General features: G+C 42.0%; 1 protein-coding gene across 1 annotated transcript in view; it reads left to right on the top strand.

Annotated features, from left to right (window-relative positions):
- LOC137300799 (nephrocystin-4) overlaps positions 1-20,062 on the top strand; it is a 142,676-nt gene that overhangs the window by 74,136 nt on the left and 48,478 nt on the right. The window contains exon 6 of the mRNA XM_067970058.1: positions 4,984-5,048. Coding sequence (XP_067826159.1) covers positions 4,984-5,048 — 65 coding nt within the window. The remainder of the gene's footprint in view (positions 1-4,983; positions 5,049-20,062) is intronic.

Here is a 20,062-nt window from a genome sequence, read left to right as displayed (position 1 = left end):
ACCTGCACTGCTTGACCACGTTATGTGACCAGAAATAGGAATGAGGCTGTAAAGGTGGCAGCAGAGATCACCCTGATTCTAACTAAATATTCAGAATGTTTTTTCTTCAGAACAACAGTTTTATCATTCTTTATGGTGAACCATAGTGTGTGCGTACTTGTATTGTGTTTACAGTAATCTATAATTAACATTCTTATATTAAAGTCGAGTTATGTGCAAATAGTTTACTCTTCCTGATTGGCGGGAAAGGCACAGGGGGGGCAGTTAAAGTACAGCAGCTCCGTTTCCTGCTCCGTTCCCGCCGATATGGGATTTTAACACTGCCGATTTTGGCGTTGGATGAGTCTTCCGTAAGACTCCAGCGTTTTAACCCTCCCCTGAGCAGGGTGCCCGTTATGGCCGTCCTGTCAGGTGAACCCATCGGGAAGCCAGCGAGGACGCTAAGGTAGGTTTAAAAAAAAAACTTTCCTTAGTGGGGCCCAGAGGAGCAGGAGTGACCCTTTGTGCTCCACAAGGAAAGTCCGGACCTCTGCTGCAAACACATCACCAACAACCACCCCCCTCCCTATCCCCTCCCCCTGTTAACATCGGCCGGGCCTCCGAATCACTCTCCCACATGTGATTGCCTCTTGCTCCTGTCGACTTCCTACCGGAAGTTAAAATTGGCCTTTTTTGTCTTGTCTGTTCTCTACAGGATGTAAAGCACAATGTATTTTTATGCAAAATGTGATATTAAATGCGGCCAAATAATACTTTACATCAAATTTTGCAGTATCATAAGAACATAAGAACATAAGAAATTGGAGCAGGAGTAGGCCAATCGGCCCCTCGAGCCTGCTCCGCCATTCAATAAGATCATGGCTGATCTGATCCCAACCACAAATCTAAAGAACACAAGAAGTCGGAGCAGGACCCGGCCACATAGCCCCTGGGCCCTCTCCGCCACCCACAGGGCATTGACCGATCCGAACTCAGCTTCATGTCCAATTTCCTGCCCGCTCCCCATAACCCCTAATTCCCTTTACTTCTAGGAAACTGTCTATTTCTGTTTTAAATTTATCTAATGATGTAGCTTCCACAGCTTCCTGGGGCAGCAAATTCCACAGACCTACCACCCTCTGAGTGAAGAAGTTTCTCCTCATCGCTACAAATAGTTTTATATAAAATCAAACTAATACAAATAGCGTTTTGTTGATTTCTGCCTTTCTGTTGATTTCCAAGAAAAACATAATGGTCCAGATTTTACTGGAGCGGGGCATTTTGTTAGTTAGACTGGTTTGTGCAGGTTTAGGTTTTAAATTTTTTTGCCCATGAAGTTGCTGGAAGTGCGAGCTGGTAACAGCGCAGCAAGGCAAGAGGGCATCTGGGACCTTGGTGAACAACGGGACAAACAGTGTATCTCCTTAATTAATGAGATTTAAATGATTGAAAAATAAACAGAGGAAGGATTGAGAGGGAGAGTGAATTAGAGTGGGTGAATTCAATTCCAAATCAGGTACAGAAAGAGAAATAAAGAGAGGGAAAGAAAGATTGGATTAAAAGAGAGAGAAAAAAGAGACAGAAAGGAAAAGTAAGAATTAAAAAATGTTTTTTTTAACAAGATCTGGACCATTGAGTTCTGCAGGCCTCATCAGGGAAGATGTGTGGGAGCTGAATTAACACTTACAATTGAATCTAAGGCACCCTAGGTTAATGACTGAATCTGTCATGATGTTCGTTCACAGCTTACTTAGCCTGTCAGACTCAGTAAATCCTCCAAGCCAGAACTCCTTCTGATGTTATGAACACTTAAATATTCAAAAAAAAATCTGAAGAAAGACACAAAAAATTTTTTAAAATCTGATTTTGAATAGGTTGATCCCTTGATGATATATGTTCTTTTGTGCAGTAGTACTGAGAGTGCTTTTATATGGCAGTGATCAGGTCAGGTATCTCTAGACAACACAGAACTGAGATAAAATTTGCATCTATATCGCGCCTTTCATGACCTCAGGGTGTCTCAAAGCGCTTTACAGCCAATGAAGTACTTTTGAAGTGTAGTCACTGTTATAATGTAGGAAAACTGGCTGAATTTACAAAAAGCAAGCTGAACATCACAAATCACTGTCAACTATAAAATTATTCCATTTGCTAATTCACAGATGATAGTATAGTACAACTGATTACTGGAGACTCTTCAATTTATATTATAAAAATAAATCACTATCACTTGTGTTGGTTAGTTGTGAGCAAGTTTAATCATTCTAGAATGGATTTTTCACTCCATTTTCTTCCCTTCTTTCCTGAAGGCCCTAATCTTCCTAGGGTGCGCTTCCTCAGACACCAGCGACCCTCCACTATCTCACCCCAATGGTCTCTCTTCATAGGTTCATAAAATTCTGAGCACAGAAGGAGGCCATTCCATCCATCGCACCTATGCTAGTGCTAGCTCTTCAAATGGAGCTATCGGCTGGTGTTTTTCCAATTGTGCGCTCACCAGTGTGTGATTTCTCCCATCCATTAAAATGAACGAGATGGAGTTTGTGGGATGGCGTGAGTGTACGTGGAAAACCTTGGCCATCTACTCTAATCCTGTTTCCCTGCCTTTTCCCCATATATGTCCTCTCTTTCCAAATACTTATCCAATCCTTTTTAAACAATAAGAACATAAGAAATAGGAGCAGGTGTAGGCCGTACGGCCCCTTGAGTCTGCTCTACCATTCAATATGATCATGGCCGATCTTCTACCTCAACTCCACTTTCCTGTCCTATCCCCTTGATGCTATCCTCTGCCTCAATAGTCACTTGCGGTATAGCATCCCACGTTCTAATGACCCTCTGCATGAAAAAAATTCTTCTAGCTTCCCCTTTTGCTCTTTGAGTAATACCCTTAAATCTATGACCCCTGTAATCAATTTACCAACCAATGGAAACAATATTTCACAGTTTACCCTCTCAAAGCCTTTTATAATTCTGAAAATCCATTAGATTATCACTTAACCATCTCTGTTCCAAAAGTACTTATCCTAGGCAGTGAGTATTAGGCTGTTGGACATGATGAGAAGCACAGCTGAGCCTGATCCTGTTCCTACGTGACATTTATTTGTGCATACTTCCTATTGGGGATATTTGGATAGCAATCAGGAGCAAAAACTATGCCGTTTTCTCCCCTCTCCGGCCTAGTGGTACTAAGCTAATTTGGAGCATCCTTACTGCTCAAGTCCAGAAGCAGACCAGGGATCTTCTGGTCTGTAGGGCCTAGTGCTACACTGCATGGTGGTGCCTTTATTCAGAAAGCCATTGGGGAAGCTTCTAAAACAGATTTGTTGATTTTCTCCAGAACTAGTTAAAACTTTTATTATGTTAGGCACTTCAAAGCCACTTCCTGCGTTTAGCTGTGTGGAAATCTGATAAGCTAATTTTTGAATAGCCAACAAATCAAAATTCCAACTGCCTGATTGGATACTTTGAATCCCTAAGCTGGCAACATAACTTTTGTATCCTGTTAGTTTATGGTCCCTGAAATCCCATGGTCAGAATCCTGATTAAACCATAAGCACTCTGGCCATATATGCTTCTTCCTTCTTCTATCCCATCTAATCACATCATGGTGCGAGCAGCAAGAATAGAATTCAAATGACGCCATCAGTGGGATAAAACATAGTGCACCATTATCAATTTTACAGTACCATTTAAATATATATAGTTTATTTGAACTTTGAGTATTGGAATTTTAATAAATAATTCATGACTTGCTATAAGTAAGTTTGGTTATTATTGCTGATTTACATCAGTAGTTAACTTTGACCTGTACACTGAAGTAAATTTAGCAGTTTTGATTTATTTAAAATCTGGCCTCCTAAGTTATCCAATATTCCTCCGGCCTGAATACTAAAAAGCTGATCTCATCAGTAATACAGATAAGTCTTCCTAGTTTCTCATAAATGTTATCTCTCGGGTTGCCAAAGCATCACTATTTTAAAATGCCCCTGTGTAGACTGTTTGTTAACTGTTAAGTCCATCTCACTTCATTGACTGTGCTCACAGTAACAATTAGATAATTTGCTGATGTCTTACAATGGGTTTCTTTCACCTGATTCAGTGGGGAAGCGATTGTGAAGTGCTGGCATAGAATTCAATAGGTGTTTTAAACACAACAACTCAAGGGAGAGTAAGTTTAATAGTGATAACCACATGCAATGTGACTTTTAGCAGCAAGTGACAGAAATACAATTTTGGTGCCTTTGGTAAACTTATTTGCATGATTATTAAAAACCTGTTTATTTAATTTTTAAGCTGCAGTCCACAATATATTCTTTTAAAAGCAACTGCTTATTTCTGAATTATTTTTCTGATAAATGTTTTTCATATTAGTATATAAAAGATACAGAGCGACCTTTTTGTAATATTTGGGATGAACAATTATTTATTAATGGTTTTAAATTAGCTTCCTTTTCTTTCAGCAATCTTTTCAGTATAAACCCACTCCTAAACCTGCCTAGTAAAGCAGACATTGGTTGCATTTTTACCCCCTCAGTGTATGAAATTGACTTGAAATTGACAGGCAGATTGTGGAAAATAGGCCTACAGGAACACTGAAGACTCCACTATTTCAGCATGATATATTAATCTATTGTGCCCTCAAGGCAAGAGTGAAAGAGTCAACTAATCCAGATTGAGTCGATCTGATTCAATCCTTGTACTCCTGTGGGAAATATAGCATTTGTCACCTCTTTATTCTGCCTTTATTCTTGTGTTCATGATTGTTTGCTGCCTCCATGTAGTTACAGGTCTATTTCAACGTTCTTTAATACCAGATATTGGAACCGGCTATGGTTGGCTATTGTCTCGGAGCATTTATCAATGCCATCTGGAATTGGCCTTTATATCATCACATTCTTTTCAATACAAGTTTAATAAAGCCATACCTATAGCTGCTGCTAGATCTAATAAAATAAAAAAAAGTTAACGGGTTCTTTTTCTTTTCCTTTCTGAAAACTGCAGATTGAATCTCTATCATGGTACTCCGAGAGCATTGCTGCACCCAGCATCGCAGGACCCCATTGAGAGTAAGTCAAAGTTTTTTGCTAGTACACAATGCTTATTCCACTTATTGAAACGTACAGACTGGGAATGAATTACTGTCATAAAACACTGGCCTTTGAGTTTATTTTTCAAAGCTCCATTAAATAAAATAAGGTGCGTAGCCTTGTTATAATTATGTTTTCATCCTCATGTACTGACTGGTTTTGCCAAAGGTTTCCTTGTTTTGACCAATTGTTATAATTAAATTCCACTATATTCTTTCTTTCAGTTGAAATGTGAACTGTTAACATGCACAATAAGTGAACCATTGCATTACATCAAATAGCAAATTGAACATTTCCAGTAATAAGCATTAGCAAATAAAATAATTATTTTGAAAGTTTTGTTAATTTAATAATTCTAATCTAATCAGCAGACCTAATAAATCAAGTAAATTAGAACAGTTTATTGGCACAGACATGGGGTATGTTATGTACTAAACAGCTAGTCTTTTGCTTGGAAGACACTAACATCTACGGAGAGACTGCTGCTTACCTCAATGAAGTTGAAGGACTGACTATAAATCTATGATTTATACGGTGGAATATATGCCAATTAATGGTTTAGAACACTTAGATGTTTGGTATTTTCAAGTGATTTCTGAAAGATTGGATCTTACACTGGACATCCAATATTTTCAGAGCTCTTGTAGAAAATTAGTGGTAAACCATAGCAGTACTGAGCAGCCTGCAAGTATGCTATTAAAGCCAATCACTTAATAATGTGTAGTTGAGGGTTTGAATCCCAATGGTGACTGATGTTTTCATCAGAGCTTCAGCTTTCGGATGCGTTCGATAATCTTAGCTGGGCTGTAGGTGTGGTTCAAACATATTATTTTTGGGAGGTAGGGGGGAGTTAGCACTTTGCTGAATGGTTGCTGCGTCGCCTGTTAATAGAACTGTGCAGCAAAGCTCAGGCAGTGTGGAAAGAAAGAAAGAAAGACTTATATTTATATAGTGCCTTTCATGACCTTAGGACGTCCCAAAGCGCTTTACAGCCAATGAAGTACTTCTGAAATGTAGTCACTGTTGTAATGCAGGAAGTGCGGCAGCCAATTTGTGCACAGCAAGGTCCCACAAACAGCATTTTAGGTGTTAGTTGAGGGATAAATATTGGCCAGGGCACCGGGGAAAATGCTCCTGCTCTTCTTCGAAATAGTGCCACGGGAGCTTTTACGTCTACCTGAGAGGGCAGACAGGGCCTCGGTTTAATGTCTCAACCGAAAGATGGCATCTCCGACAGTGCAGCACTCCCTTAGTACTACACTGGAGTGTCAGCCTAGATTTTGTGCTCAGGCCCCTGGAGTGGGACTTCAACCCAGAACCTTCTGACTCAGTGGAGAGAGTGGATGACCTCACAATTCCCCACATTGAACTCCATCTGCCACTGTTTTGCCCACTCACTAAATCTGTCTCTGTCCCTTTGTAACTTCCTGCTCCCATCCACACAACTTACTGTGCCTCCTAACTTAGTGTCAACTGCAAACTTGGATGTATAACTCTTTATTCCTTCGTCCAAGTCATTAATCTATATAGTGAAAAACTGAGGCCCCAGTACAGATCCATGGGAACACCACTTGTCACATCCCACCAATCAGAGAACATTCCCTTTATCCCTACTCTCTGTCTCCTACCTCCCAACCAATTACCAACCCATATCACAAGGTTACCTCCAATTTTGTGTGCTTTCATTTTTGCTATTAATCTCTTGTGTGGAACTTTATCAAATGCATTCTGGAAGTCCATATAGACATGATCCATGGCCACTCCCCTATGCACCATGTTAATGACCTCCTCAAAAGAAATGAGCTACATTAGTCAAACATGACCTTTCCTTCACAAATCCATGCTGACTCTCTTTGACCAGCTCATACTTGTCCAGATGCTTAGTCACTCTGTCCCTAATGTTAGATTTCAGTAATCTCCCCACAACTAATATTAAACTGACAGGCATGTAGCTTCCTGATTTCTCCCTTCTTAATTAATAGAGTCACATTTGCAATTTTCCAATCCAAAGGCACAATTCCTGAATCTGGAGAGCTTTGGAAAATTATGATTAAAGCATCTGCAATTTTCTCATCCATTTCTTTTACTCTGGGGTGGAAACCATCAGGTCCTACAGATTAGTGTATCTCAAGTTCCGTTATTTTTTCCACTAACATTTGTTACATACATTAAAGCCAATAAGTTCCGCCCTTGACTTATTTTTAGGTTCCCTTGTACCGCTGGTATTTTGTCCTCTTCCTCTACTGTGAAAATGGATAAATAATCATTTAACAAGTCTGCCATTTCCTTATTGTCCATTATAATCTTGCTTGGATCTGTCTTTAATGGACCCGCATTCCTCTTTCTCTTAATATATTTATAAAAACTTTTACTTTTCTCTTTGATATCCCTTGCAAGTATTTTTTCATATTCCCCTTTTGCACCTCTTACTACTTTCTTTGTATCCCTTTCTTGATTTTTATAGCTCTGCCAGTCTGCTGGATTACCACTTGTCCTTGATTTTTGTGTAATATTTTCTCTTACCTCATTTGTTAACCATGGTTGCTTAACTACGCAAGTGGAACTGTTGCCTTTTCGGGGTATGTACCAGTTTTGTATTGTACCAGACATTTCTTTGAATGCTTCCCACTGTTTGTCTGTAGGTTTACCCATTAATAATTCAGCCCAGTTTACTATGGACAATTCATTTCTCATCCCCTCAAAGTTTGCTTTACTTAAATTTAAAACCTCGGCTTGTAACTCTCCCGTCTCCCCCTCAAGCTATTTGCAAGATGTTCCTTTACCTCAGATTGTTAACTAATTCTAGTTCGTTACTCATCGCAGAAAACTGTACCAAATACATTCTAGAAATTTGTTGCCATTATTACTTAAGCCATTCTGATTCTCCCAGTCTATGTGAAAATTAAAATCTCCCATTACAGCCACATTGTTTCTGCTATGTGCTTCCCTTATCTCCATAGTTATACATCCCCGCCCCCCCCCCCCCCTACATAACTACTGCTTGGAGGTCTGTAGACAACTCCCACCAGAGTCTTACATATTTTGCTGTTCTTTAGTTCGATTCATAGTGTTTCTACTGCCTGATCACCCTTAGTGAAATCATTTCTACTGCTGTATTTGTGTCTTTTATCTATATTGCTCTTCCTCCTCTTTTCCCAATTTCCCTGTCTTTCCTAAAGATCCTGTCACCTGGAATATTTAGCTCCCAGTCCTGTCCCACTTGTAGCCAGGTCTCTGTAACAAGTCCATAGAACTATAGACCAATTAGCTTAATGTCTGTGGTAGGAAAGATAATGGAATCGTTACTCAAAGATGTAATGGAAAAACAACTAGATACTGAGAATATAATAAAGAATAGTCAGCACAGATTTCAAAAGGGAAGGTCATGACCAACCTTATTGAATTCTTTGAAGAAGTAAAAGAAAGGGTAGACAAGAGTAATGCAGTAGATGTAATATATTTGGATTTTCAAAAGGCCTTTGATAAGGTAACGCATAATGGACTCATGACTAAGGTCAAAGCATGTGGAGTTGGGACAAGTAGCAGAATGGATAGCAAGCTGGCTACAAAACAAACAGAGAGTACGGGGTTAAAGGTAGTTACTCAGACTGGCAAAAGGTGGGAAGTGGTGTTCCACAGGGATCAGTGCTGGGACCACTATTGTTCACCATTGACATAAACGATTTGGACTCAGGAATCAGAAGTACAATTTCAAAATTGGCAGACGATACCAAATTGGGGGATATAGCTAATGCTGAGGAGGACTGTGAAAAAATATAGGAAGACATTAATAAACTTGCAGAATTGAAAAGCAGAGAAGTTATGTTAAACTTGTATAGAACCTTGGTTAGACCACACTTGGAGTAATGTGAATAGTTCTGGTCTCCATGTTATAAAAAGGATATAGAGGTACTGGAGAAGATGCAAAAAAGATTTACAGAGATGATACCAGAACTGAGAGGTTCATAGTAGGTACAGCACAGGAGGAGGCCATTCCAGCAAGAAAGATAGAACAGGCTGGGACTCTTTTCTCTTTAAAAAAAAAGCCAGGGGGGTGGGGTGACCTGATAGAGATCTATAAGATTATGAAAGGGTCTGATAGGGTAGACATAGAGATGTTTCCACTTGTGGGGGAGACCAGAACTAGGGGCCATAAATATAAGATAGTCATTAATAAATCCAATAGGGAATTCAGGAGAAATTTCTTTAACCAGAGAGTGGTTAGAATGTGGAATTCGCTACCACAAAGGGTAGTTGAGACGACTAGCATAGGTGCATTTAAGGGGAAACTAGATAAATACATGAGGGAGAAAGAAATAGAAGGATATGCTGATAGGGTTAGATGAAGTAGGGAGAGAGGAGACTCGTGTGGAGCGTAAACACCGGCATGGACCTGTTGGGCCGAATGGCCTGTTTCTATGCTATACATTCTATATAATTCTATGTAATGGCTACTACATCATACTCTTTAAACTGAATTTGTGCTTCTAACTCATTTGTTTTATTTCTTATGCTATAGTGTTTTTTCGCACTTTTTGACTTACCAAACTTTTTATTGCTGATGCAATACAGGCAATTTAATATATTTTTATTTTGCATCACTCCTGCTTCATTTTTAACAGGTATTTTATTATTACTTCCTATAATTTTTTGTGTTCTCAGATTTTTTGTTATCTTTATCCCTTTTTGTACTCTGACCTTTGCTCTTATCCTTATGTTACTATTATTTCCACCCGGACACTTCCACATCCCCCCCCCCCCCCATCGGTTTAAAGCCCTTTCTACAGTACTATTATTCTTTCCGCTCGGACCTTGCTCCCAGCCCGGTTCAGGTGCAGCCTGTTCCAGCGGTACAGCTCCTTCTTGTCCGAGTACTGGTGCTGGTCTTTCAACCACGCACTTACTTTCCAGTAAGTCGCAACTTTGATGTCTGATAGTTTCATAAAAAGGAAATCAAGTTCACGTGTGATATTAGTTATTAAATACAGCCTTGTACAGCAAGCAAATTCTTGGGATTGTCCTGATAAATGAAAGTCGTTGCTGTTATCTGCCAAGGCACAGAGTGTCAGTGGATCAAAAAGATCATGCATGAATGGCAATAGCATTTAATTTTGAGAAATGTAAGGTAATAATATGAGAGTTAAAAGTAACTGACAACACATGAAAAGTACTGTTGCATTGTAAAATAGTAAAATATTAACCTTTAGCACTTTTCATTGAGAAGTTTATTCATTGAGTGCAATTGAGCTGGTGATGTGTATCCTATCCATTGGCAGCCCTTTTGTTCTTCTGATGCATCAAAGACTGACCTTGCAGTCCAATTCTTCCATTCTTGTTACATGATTGCTTGAAAATTGGTTTATGGAGAGAATTTTAAATTGTTCAAACGCCATTTTGAAAAAAAAGTTACTCCTGCTCCAAAATAGACAGAATGGGGAAATGAAGGGGTTTAAATTTAAGTTAGAAAAAAAGTTACAATAGATGGAATATTGGATAGGAGAAAATAAAAGTTAAACTAAATTTAACAGACAGAGAGGAAGTGAGGAAGAAGAGAAAATAGAGAGAATAGGGCGAGCAAAGGGAAATGTTTTAATTTTTTTTGTTTTTAATTTAAAATGTTATTTGCAATTAATGTTGTGTACTAAAATTCCTCCTGACATGGATAGCATTATTTGTGTTTGTTTCAGCATTATGATTGTGAGCTGCAAAGTTAAAATCTAGTCAGCAGAAGAACTGGCCTGCACCTGCTATCAGTCCAAAGTTTGGGTGTGGAAGTAGATTCACAGTACACACATCCAAGTGAATGATACTGATGCTTCACATAAGGGGCATCCTGTTCAGTTTTGGGGACTGTACTTTTATTAAGTCTTAAACATTTTGGAAAGTGTTTAAAGAAACAAGGAGGATAATCAATGAGCTATGAGGAGCTGCTAAGGGAGCAAAATCTGTTCTTACTGAGAAAAGCAGACTGGCAGAAAGAAGAGAAACAAGATTTAAGTTTTTAAAAACACCTTGGGAATCAATGGGGACGTGGACAAATTCTGTGGAAACTACGAGAAGGAAAGCAATGGACACGGCTGACTAAGTTCATGAAAATTATCTTGTAGCTACTTCACACTTAATTACATTATAGATGACCACTCAACTAGATGAATATCCGGCACAGGCACGATGGGCCAAATTGCCGCCTTCTGTGCTGTGTCATTCTATGAATTGCAACTTAGTTAAAATAAGATATGCAGATTCTTGATTCAGCAGTGGTAGAGGGATATATGTTTATGGCAGGAGGAGATGAAACTAGTCTGGTGGGTGTGGGTCTGCTGACTGTGGCTAAATTCTATGATTATCCATCTCCTCAAAAAACCCACCCTGGAGCACTCCAGCTCCTCCTGGCTCCACAGTAACTATTTCTGCATTGAAGAAAAATCTAAACTTACCTTTCATTGGCAGGGCAGGGGCCACTGAAGAATCCCGAGCGTTGAAGGCCTGTCTCCAACTCCACTCATCGTTGACCAATTTTGGCAAGGGGACCTAAAACATGCGTTAGGCCTGTCATTTATGTATGTGAGGGGTCTAATGCCTGTTTTAGGCAGTTGCCAATGATACCTGACAAACGGTCTGGACCAATTTAACATTGGCCTGAATGTACACGCAGATTGGGCACAGGCCGTCCCACTGCTAAATTTGTCATCATTGCACCTGTTTTATACCCAAAATTTTTATCCCAATTTATTTTGTTAGTCTAAAGCTAGAAGGAGTTGTGAGTGTCAGTGTGTCCCATATAAGTGGGTCAGTTTGTATTGGCTCTTGGAGGCCTGATTTATGATAATGCCGTCTTAATCAAGATTTTGATGAGCATTCCTTGAATGACAATTTGCTAGTCGTGGTTTGAGGTTTTAAAATCATAAGCGACTTTATCAGTTATAAATTGAGAGCAGTAACATTCTCACTTTCGAGAATGTTACTAACATTCTCACTTTTACTGTGCACTGAGGGCATTTGCATTTTGAATTGTCTGTGCCTACAATGTAAAAGTAAAATATTCCTCAAGCAAGCATCGTGTAAGCAAGCACACTAATCAGCTTAGAGTCGTAGGTCAACCAGGATATGTAATGCAAATACCATGCCACAGGAGCATCAATACATTAATTGAAGTCTGTCTACTTGGCTTATTTGTATTTGTGTAAATGTGTTTTTATGCTAAAGTTTAACATTCAATATAGTACAGAAAAGAAAATTAAATTTATCCCTAACATTTGCATTTTTCTTTTACTTTATTAATATTTTGCTGAATGGATACTTTCTGCATTACAACAGTAACTACACGTCAAAAAAAAACTTCATTGGCTGTAAAGTGCTTTGGGGCGTCCTGAGGTTGCGAAAGGAGCTATATAAATGCAAGTCTTTCTTTCTAAAGTCACAGGCTTCACACAGTGGTTGTGTCGAAAATAAGATTGTTTGTATATGCCCTGGTCTACTTCTGATGATATTGGCTCCTGATTTACGGAAATTGTGAAGACATTGCTTTCTGAGTTGTCTTAAAACACTCTCCCGATCCTCTGGTAGGTTAGGCTCCCATACACTTTTTCTCTGTTTCTTCTCATCTCGCAGGTCGCTCACAAGAATTAGAAAGAGGTGGAGATAATGGTCATTCCTATGACCCTGTATTGGTTTGTCAACCTCCTGCCTGGGTACTGACAGCTACCCGGGCTTATTTATTCCCTACGTGGAGGATTTCTTGACCCAGATGAACAGTCAAATCAATCCCATTTGATAGCCTGACTCTTGAAAGGGCAAACTTAGATTCCAGCAGTTAATAATGAAAACTGTTGGCCTCCAGGAAAGCATGAATTCTCAAGACTTACGCTGCCAAATTGAAGGAAAAGCAGTTTGTTTATTCATGTTCTGATCATCACTTCAGTGTGCCTGAATGTGCAAATGATCTCTCATGCCCACAAATGCTGCTGGATCAGGGACTCTGAGTCCACATTGCTACCATTTCTGTTTATTACCTGCCTCTGATGGACATCTAATTGTGCCCTAGTTTATGAAGGGTGCTTGGGAGGTGTACCCTTTTGTTCCTCCAATTGAGGGTAAGTGGAACTTGAATTTGATTCTGAGCAAGTTGGTCAGGACCTTTGGAATCTATGGGTTTTCATTTCTCTGTTTTAAGATGATTACCAGCCCCTGTACTGTTAATAATGCGTTAGTGAACTACATGCATTAATTCCACCTTTGTATGCTTGGGGTGAAGATAAGGCAGTTCTTAAGCTACTCCACCATTTTACATTAAGCTCTTTTCTGAGTTTCATCCATCTCAGGAAATCAAAGTGCTGAAGTTCCATCCACCACCGTACATTTAATCCACTGAAAGAGAATGCAATTTAGTTGATGCGAATAGCCCATGTTGCTAAGACGAAAGGCCTTTGTCAATTCTGGCTGTTAGTTTCTTTTAGAAAGAAAGCTTTTGGTAAATTAATTGCTATGGTGAGCAGATTTAACGGAGTGTATCTCCTTTTAGTCCTCTTTGACAGGGCAAGACCTGCCAGGCAGAATTAGGATTTACTCTACTCAGGCAATGGTCAATTCTTGAGGTAACCTGAGCAGAGTTACTTGTATGTTCCACAAGCATGTTTACATTCTTACCCCAGGCATTGCTTTATTGACACGATAACTCAGAATGACAAATGTTTTGATGAGGTTGTGTAAGTCCATGAACTCTCCCAATCTCAGACCCTGCTCTCCATACTCAAAACCCTCTCCCCAAACTCAGACCTGTGTCTCCATACTCAAAGCCCTCTCCCCAAACTCAGACCCTGCTCTCCATACTCAATACTCTCTCCCCAAACTCAGACCCTGCTCTCCATACTCAAAACCCTCTCCCGAAACTCAGACCCAGGTCTCCATACTCAAAGCCCTGTCCCCAAACTCAGACACGGCTCTCCATACTCAAAGCCCTCTCTCCGAACTCAGACCCGGGTCTCCATACTCAAAACTCTCTCCCCAAACTCAGACCCTGCTCTCCATACTCAAAAATCTCTCCCCAAACTAGTTTTTTTGATCACTTTGGTATATTTCCTACCTACAAATGGAGGTTGAACGAATGAGGAAGAATTGTAGAAAACATACCATAGGTAGAGCCTTCCTCATTCTTTGACCAAAGTTCAAGCTCCATATTTAAAACTCCCTCTCAGCTTATTCTCTTTCTGACATAGAGTGACATGGTGCTGTGTTTCACTATTTTAGTCTAAATATTTTTTCCAACCAATTCTATTGTTTGTGTTTCCAATGGTCTCACTGGTTTGTCAGACAGAGGCTGTGATACAGCAGAGTGAGGGAAGATCACATGAAAGTTTCCTTGAGTGGACAGTGCCCTGGTGATTCCCCCTCCCCCGGCATAATAGTAATTGCTATTTATAGGTGGAGTTTGAACTTTTTTTTAAAGCTTGATGATGTCTTTTCATCTGACTGTACACTGCTCCTCATGGGTGACTGGAACATGTCAGGCCTGGCATTTCATAGATGGTGTAATCAATTATGTAGCTAATAGCTTGGTAGTCCTCTTGCTTTTCAATTGTATTATTCAACATCGTTGGGAAACCTTGAAGCACTTCTTGGTTACGTTCTTTGTCGAGAGGGCAGCTCTTTAGCTGTCTTGGTCAAGATGCTGGCCTTGAGACAAAGGGTTACTCCGAGTGACTGACAGTTTCTGTGAGCTATGAGCAATCAGGCCAAGGGGTCCAGTAACAAGAGGAATCTTGGTGACCTTGAATCCTAGGACTGTCTCAATGTGACTACAAATAAGATAGACTAGACAACAGGTGATGTGGCCATGTGGATGGAATTTATGCTGTGGCATCTGTCCCAATTGTTGATTCACATCGGTACCTAGGGGCTCCTGGTGGAATACAATTTCAGCCTGGACAAAGTCATCTGAGATTTCACTGAGAAGGGGTGAAGGTGCTTTGGTCTTTCTACAAGGACCACAGAATCCAATACAGGTTGTGCTTGTGGATACAAGACATACTTACAAACAATTCTGCTCCATGCTTCAGAATTCGTAGGTATGGAATAGAAGGGCTTCGTCTGACCCAAGTTCAAGACCTAGGGCCAAGCTGTGAGATTGATTTGTGGCAAAGAGATGAAGTGGGTGGAGGGAGAAATAGCTTCACAGCAGGCATGCCTCTGCTAAAGCCCCTCACACGAGGACCTAGATTAAGTAGTTGGTGATGAGAAAACCTGGTACATGGCATTGAATCTTTAAAATATCAAAGTGGCTGACATGACAAGCTGCCTAGTGCAGGTCCTTCCACCACTCGCTGAAGTCAATTGCCACACCTCCAACTAGTGGAACCATTGTTCAGTGGATGTAATGTGTGTCCGTGCTGTGGTTAGGAGGATGGTGCCAGTGTACTCACACATCTTACGGTGAGCATCTCACCATGCTGCTCATGAGATGCTTCTAGTACTTGTTGTCCACTGAGCAAGAACACAAATATGCACTTGCTGGTTGTTCTTTTGACTAGCTAGTGACTATTCTCATTGAGGGGGAAGGTGGCTTGATGTGGGCACTCTAAAACATGGTAATTTGTAATTACATGTACTAAGACACCAGGCTATAATTATAAAACTATAATTATTTCATAGCTAAATTGAAGAACTAAAATATTATAGAAAAATGCAAACTAAAATTATTTTGTGCATTTAAAAAGGTCATTAGCACGTTGTTAGGGTAAATTCACTAATCCCGCACTCCCACTCGGGAGCCACGCTTGAATGGAGCGAGGATCAGAGGGCTGCAACACTCTTGCCGAATCTGTGATCTGTGCTCCCTTTGAGCATGGTTCTCCGCTGGGAATGCAAGATTGGTGAAAGTACCCGAATATGAGAAGGGAAGGGTTAATACACAATTACCTTTATCAAAGCCACATCATTGTGAAAGAGCTAGAAATCTGAGTTGTATTTTGAAATTATGTACGTTAAAATGTGGTTCTTGCCTCATACTTTGTTATTATTCCTTTCTTAAGTTACACAGTTTAGTCTTCGGGTACGGTAGCATAGTGGTTATGTTACTGGGCTAGTAATCCAGAGGCCTGGACTAAAATCCAGAGTCATGAGTTCAAATCCCGCCACGGCAGCTGGCGAATTTAAATTCAATTAATTAATTAAATTCAATTAATTAAATAAAAAAAAAATCTGGAATTAAAATACTAGTATCAGTAATGATGGCCATGAAACTACCGGATTGTCGTAAAAACCCATCTGGTTCACTAATGTCCTTTAGGGAAGGAAGCCTGCCGCCCTTACCCGGTCTGGCCTATATGTGACTCCAGACCCACAGCAATGTGATTGATTCTTAATTGCCCTCTGAAATGGCCGAGCAAGCCACTCAGTTGTAAAATCTCGCTACGAAAAGTCATAATAAGAATAAAACCGGACGGACCACCCGGCATCGGACCACTAGGCACCGGACACGACAACGGCAAAACACCAAGCCCAGTCGACCCTGCAAGGTCCTCCTTACTAACATCTGGGGACTTGTGCCAAAATTGGGAGAGCTGTCCCACAGACGAGTCAAGCAACAGCCTGACATAGCCATACTCACAGAATCATATCTTTCAGCCAACGTCCCAGACTCTTCCATCACCATCCCTGGGTATGTCCTGTCCCACCGGCAGGACAGACCCACCAGAGGTGGCGGTACAGTGATATACAGTCAGGAGGGAGTGGCCCTGGGAGTCCTCTACATTGACTCTGGACCCCATGAAATCTCATGGCATCAGGTCAAACATGGGCAAGGAAACCTCCTGCTGATTACCACCTACTGTCCTCCCTCAGCTGATGAATCAGTCCTCCTCCATGTTGAACACCACTTGGAGGAAGCACTGAGGGTAGCAAGGGCACAAAATGTACTCTGGGTGGGAGACTTCAATGTCCATCACCAAGAGTGGCTCGGTAGCACCACTACTGACCGAGCTGGCCGAGTCCTGAAGGACATAGCTGCTAGACTGGGCCTGCGGCAGGTGGTGAGCGAACCAACACGAGGGAAAAACTTACTTGACCTCGTCCTCACCAATCTACCTGTCGCAAATGCATCTGTCCATGACAGTATTGGTAGGAGTGACCACCGCACAGTCCTCGTGGAGATGAAATCCCGTCTTCGCACTGAGGACACCATCCAACGTGTTGTGTGGCACTACCACCGTGCTAAATGGGATAGATTCAGAACAGATCTAGCAGCTCAAAACTGGGCATCCATGAGGCGCTGTGGGCCATCAGCAGCAGCAGAATTGTATTCCAGCACAATCTGTAACCTCATGGCCCGGCATATTCCTCACTCTACCATTACCAACAAGCCAGGGGATCAACCCTGGTTCAATGAGGAGTGTAGAAGAGCATGCCAGGAGCAGCACCAGGCGTACCTAAAAATGAGGTGCCAACCTGGTGAAGCTACAACTCAGGACTACATGCATGCTAAACAGCGGAAGCAACATGCTATAGACAGAGCTAAGCGATTCCACAACCAACGGATCAGATCAAAGCTCTGCAGTCCTGCCACATCCAGTCGTGAATGGTGGTGGACAATTAAACAACTAACGGGAGGAGGAGGCTCTGCAAATATCCCCATTCTCAATGATGGCGGAGTCCAGCACGTGAGTGCAAAAGACAAGGCTGAAGCGTTTGCAACCATCTTCAGCCAGAAGTGCCGAGTGGATAATCCATCTCAGCCTCCTCCCGATATCCCCACCATCACGGAAGCCAGTCTTCGGCCAATTCGATTCACTCCACGTGATATCAAGAAACGGCTGAGTGCACTGGATACAGCAAAGGCTATGGGCCCCGACAACATCCCACCTGTAGTGCTGAAGACTTGTGCTCCAGAACTAGCTGCGCCTCTAGCCAAGCTGTTCCAGTACAGCTACAACACTGGCATCCACCCGACAATGTGGAAAATTGCCCAGGTATGTCCTGTCCACAAAAAGCAGGACAAATCCAATCCGGCCAATTACCGCCCCATCAGTCTACTCTCAATCATCAGCAAAGTGATGGAAGGTGTCGTCGACAGTGCGATCAAGCGGCACTTACTCACCAATAACCTGCTCACCGATGCTCAGTTTGGGTTCCGCCAGGACCACTCGGCTCCAGACCTCATTACAGCCTTGGTCCAAACATGGACAAAAGAGCTGAATTCCAGAGGTGAGGTGAGAGTGACTGCCCTTGACATCAAGGCAGCATTTGACCGAGTGTGGCACCAAGGAGCCCTAGTAAAATTGAAGTCAATGGGAATCAGGGGGAAAACTCTCCAGTGGCTGGAGTCATACCTAGTACAAAGGAAGATGGTAGTGGTTGTTGGAGGCCAAGCATCTCAGCCCCAGGGCATTGCTGCAGGAGTTCCTCAGGGCAGTGTCCTGGGCCCAACCATCTTCAGCTGCTTCATCAATGACCTTCCCTCCATCATAAGGTCAGAAATGGGGATGTTCGCTAATGACTGCACAGTGTTCAGTTCCATTCGCAACCCCTCAGATAATGAAGCAGTCCGAGCCCGCATGCAGCAAGACCTGGACAACATCCAGGCTTGGGCTGATAAGTGGCAAGTAACATTCGCGCCAGATAAGTGCCAGGCAATGACCATCTCCAACAAGAGAGAGTCTAACCACCTCCCCTTGACATTCAACGGCATTACCATCGCCGAATCCCCCACCATCAACATCCTGGGGGTCACCATTGACCAGAAACTTAACTGGACCAGCCATATAAATACTGTGGCTACGAGAGCAGGTCAGAGGCTGGGTATTCTGCGGCGAGTGACTCACCTCCTGACTCCCCAAAGCCTTTCCACCATCCACAAGGCACAAGTCAGGAGTGTCATGGAATACTCTCCACTTGCCTGGATGAGTGCAGCTCCAACAACACTCAAGAAGCTCGACACCATCCAAGATAAAGCAGCCCGCTTGATTGGCACCCCATCCACCACCCTAAACATTCACTCCCTTCACCACCGGCGCACTGTGGCTGCAGTGTGCACCATCCACAGGATGCACTGCAGCAACTCGCCAAGGCTTCTTCGACAGCACCTCCCAAACCCACGACCTCTACCACCTAGAAGGACAAGGGCAGCAGGCGCATGGGAACAACACCACCTGCACGTTCCCCTCCAAGTCACACACTATCCCGACTTGGAAATATATCGCCGTTCCTTCATTGTCGCTGGGTCAAAATCCTGGAACTCCCTTCCTAACAGCACTGTGGGAGAACCGTCACCACACGGACTGCAGCGGTTCAAGAAGGCGGCTCACCACCACCTTCTCAAGGGCAATTAGGGATGGGCAATAAATGCCGGCCTTGCCAGCGACGCCCACATCCCGTGAACGAATAAAAAAAAAAATTTAGTGGGAGCATCTTTATAAAACTTCAAATCTAATGCAGTATTCAGAGATTGCAGTGGACTTACTCAGAGCATGTTGCTGAGTAAAGACTGACGAGAAAAGAATTGGAACTTTCTGTTTTAGCATCCTAACACAATGCTGGACCAGAAAGCAATAAATGAACGGATTTGGAGAAAGGTAAAACTCTTGACAACCATTTGCAGGAAGAGTGCAATCAGTCGAGAGCAGGAAATGGTAACCACTAATTATACCAGTAACAGGTTCATGGGGCATGATTTTTACTTGGAGCCGGGAAGAGAGCTGGGGTTGGGGGGATGGGTAGATTTTCGTGCTGAAAACCTGGAAATGAAGTAAGCACGTCGGAATCTGTGATCGCAACTTAATTGACGCCAATTATTTTTGCTTCCGGGTTTCGCTTCTCCAAGCTGCGCACCTGCATGAGGCGATCTGAAGTCCACTATTTAAAGGGCCAATGCAAAAATGGATTTTGGAGGAGAAAGGAGGAAATGAAGCAATGGATTCAAAGAGAGCAAGGCCAACACCCAGGTTCACAGATGGTTCCCTTGAAGTACTGCTGGGTGCGGTGAGGACCAGGAGGGAAACAAT

This window comes from Heptranchias perlo, chromosome 32 (genome assembly GCF_035084215.1).
Source record: "Heptranchias perlo isolate sHepPer1 chromosome 32, sHepPer1.hap1, whole genome shotgun sequence".
Taxonomy (NCBI): Eukaryota; Metazoa; Chordata; class Chondrichthyes; order Hexanchiformes; family Hexanchidae; genus Heptranchias; species Heptranchias perlo.
This window is presented reverse-complemented; position numbering and strand designations above follow the sequence as displayed.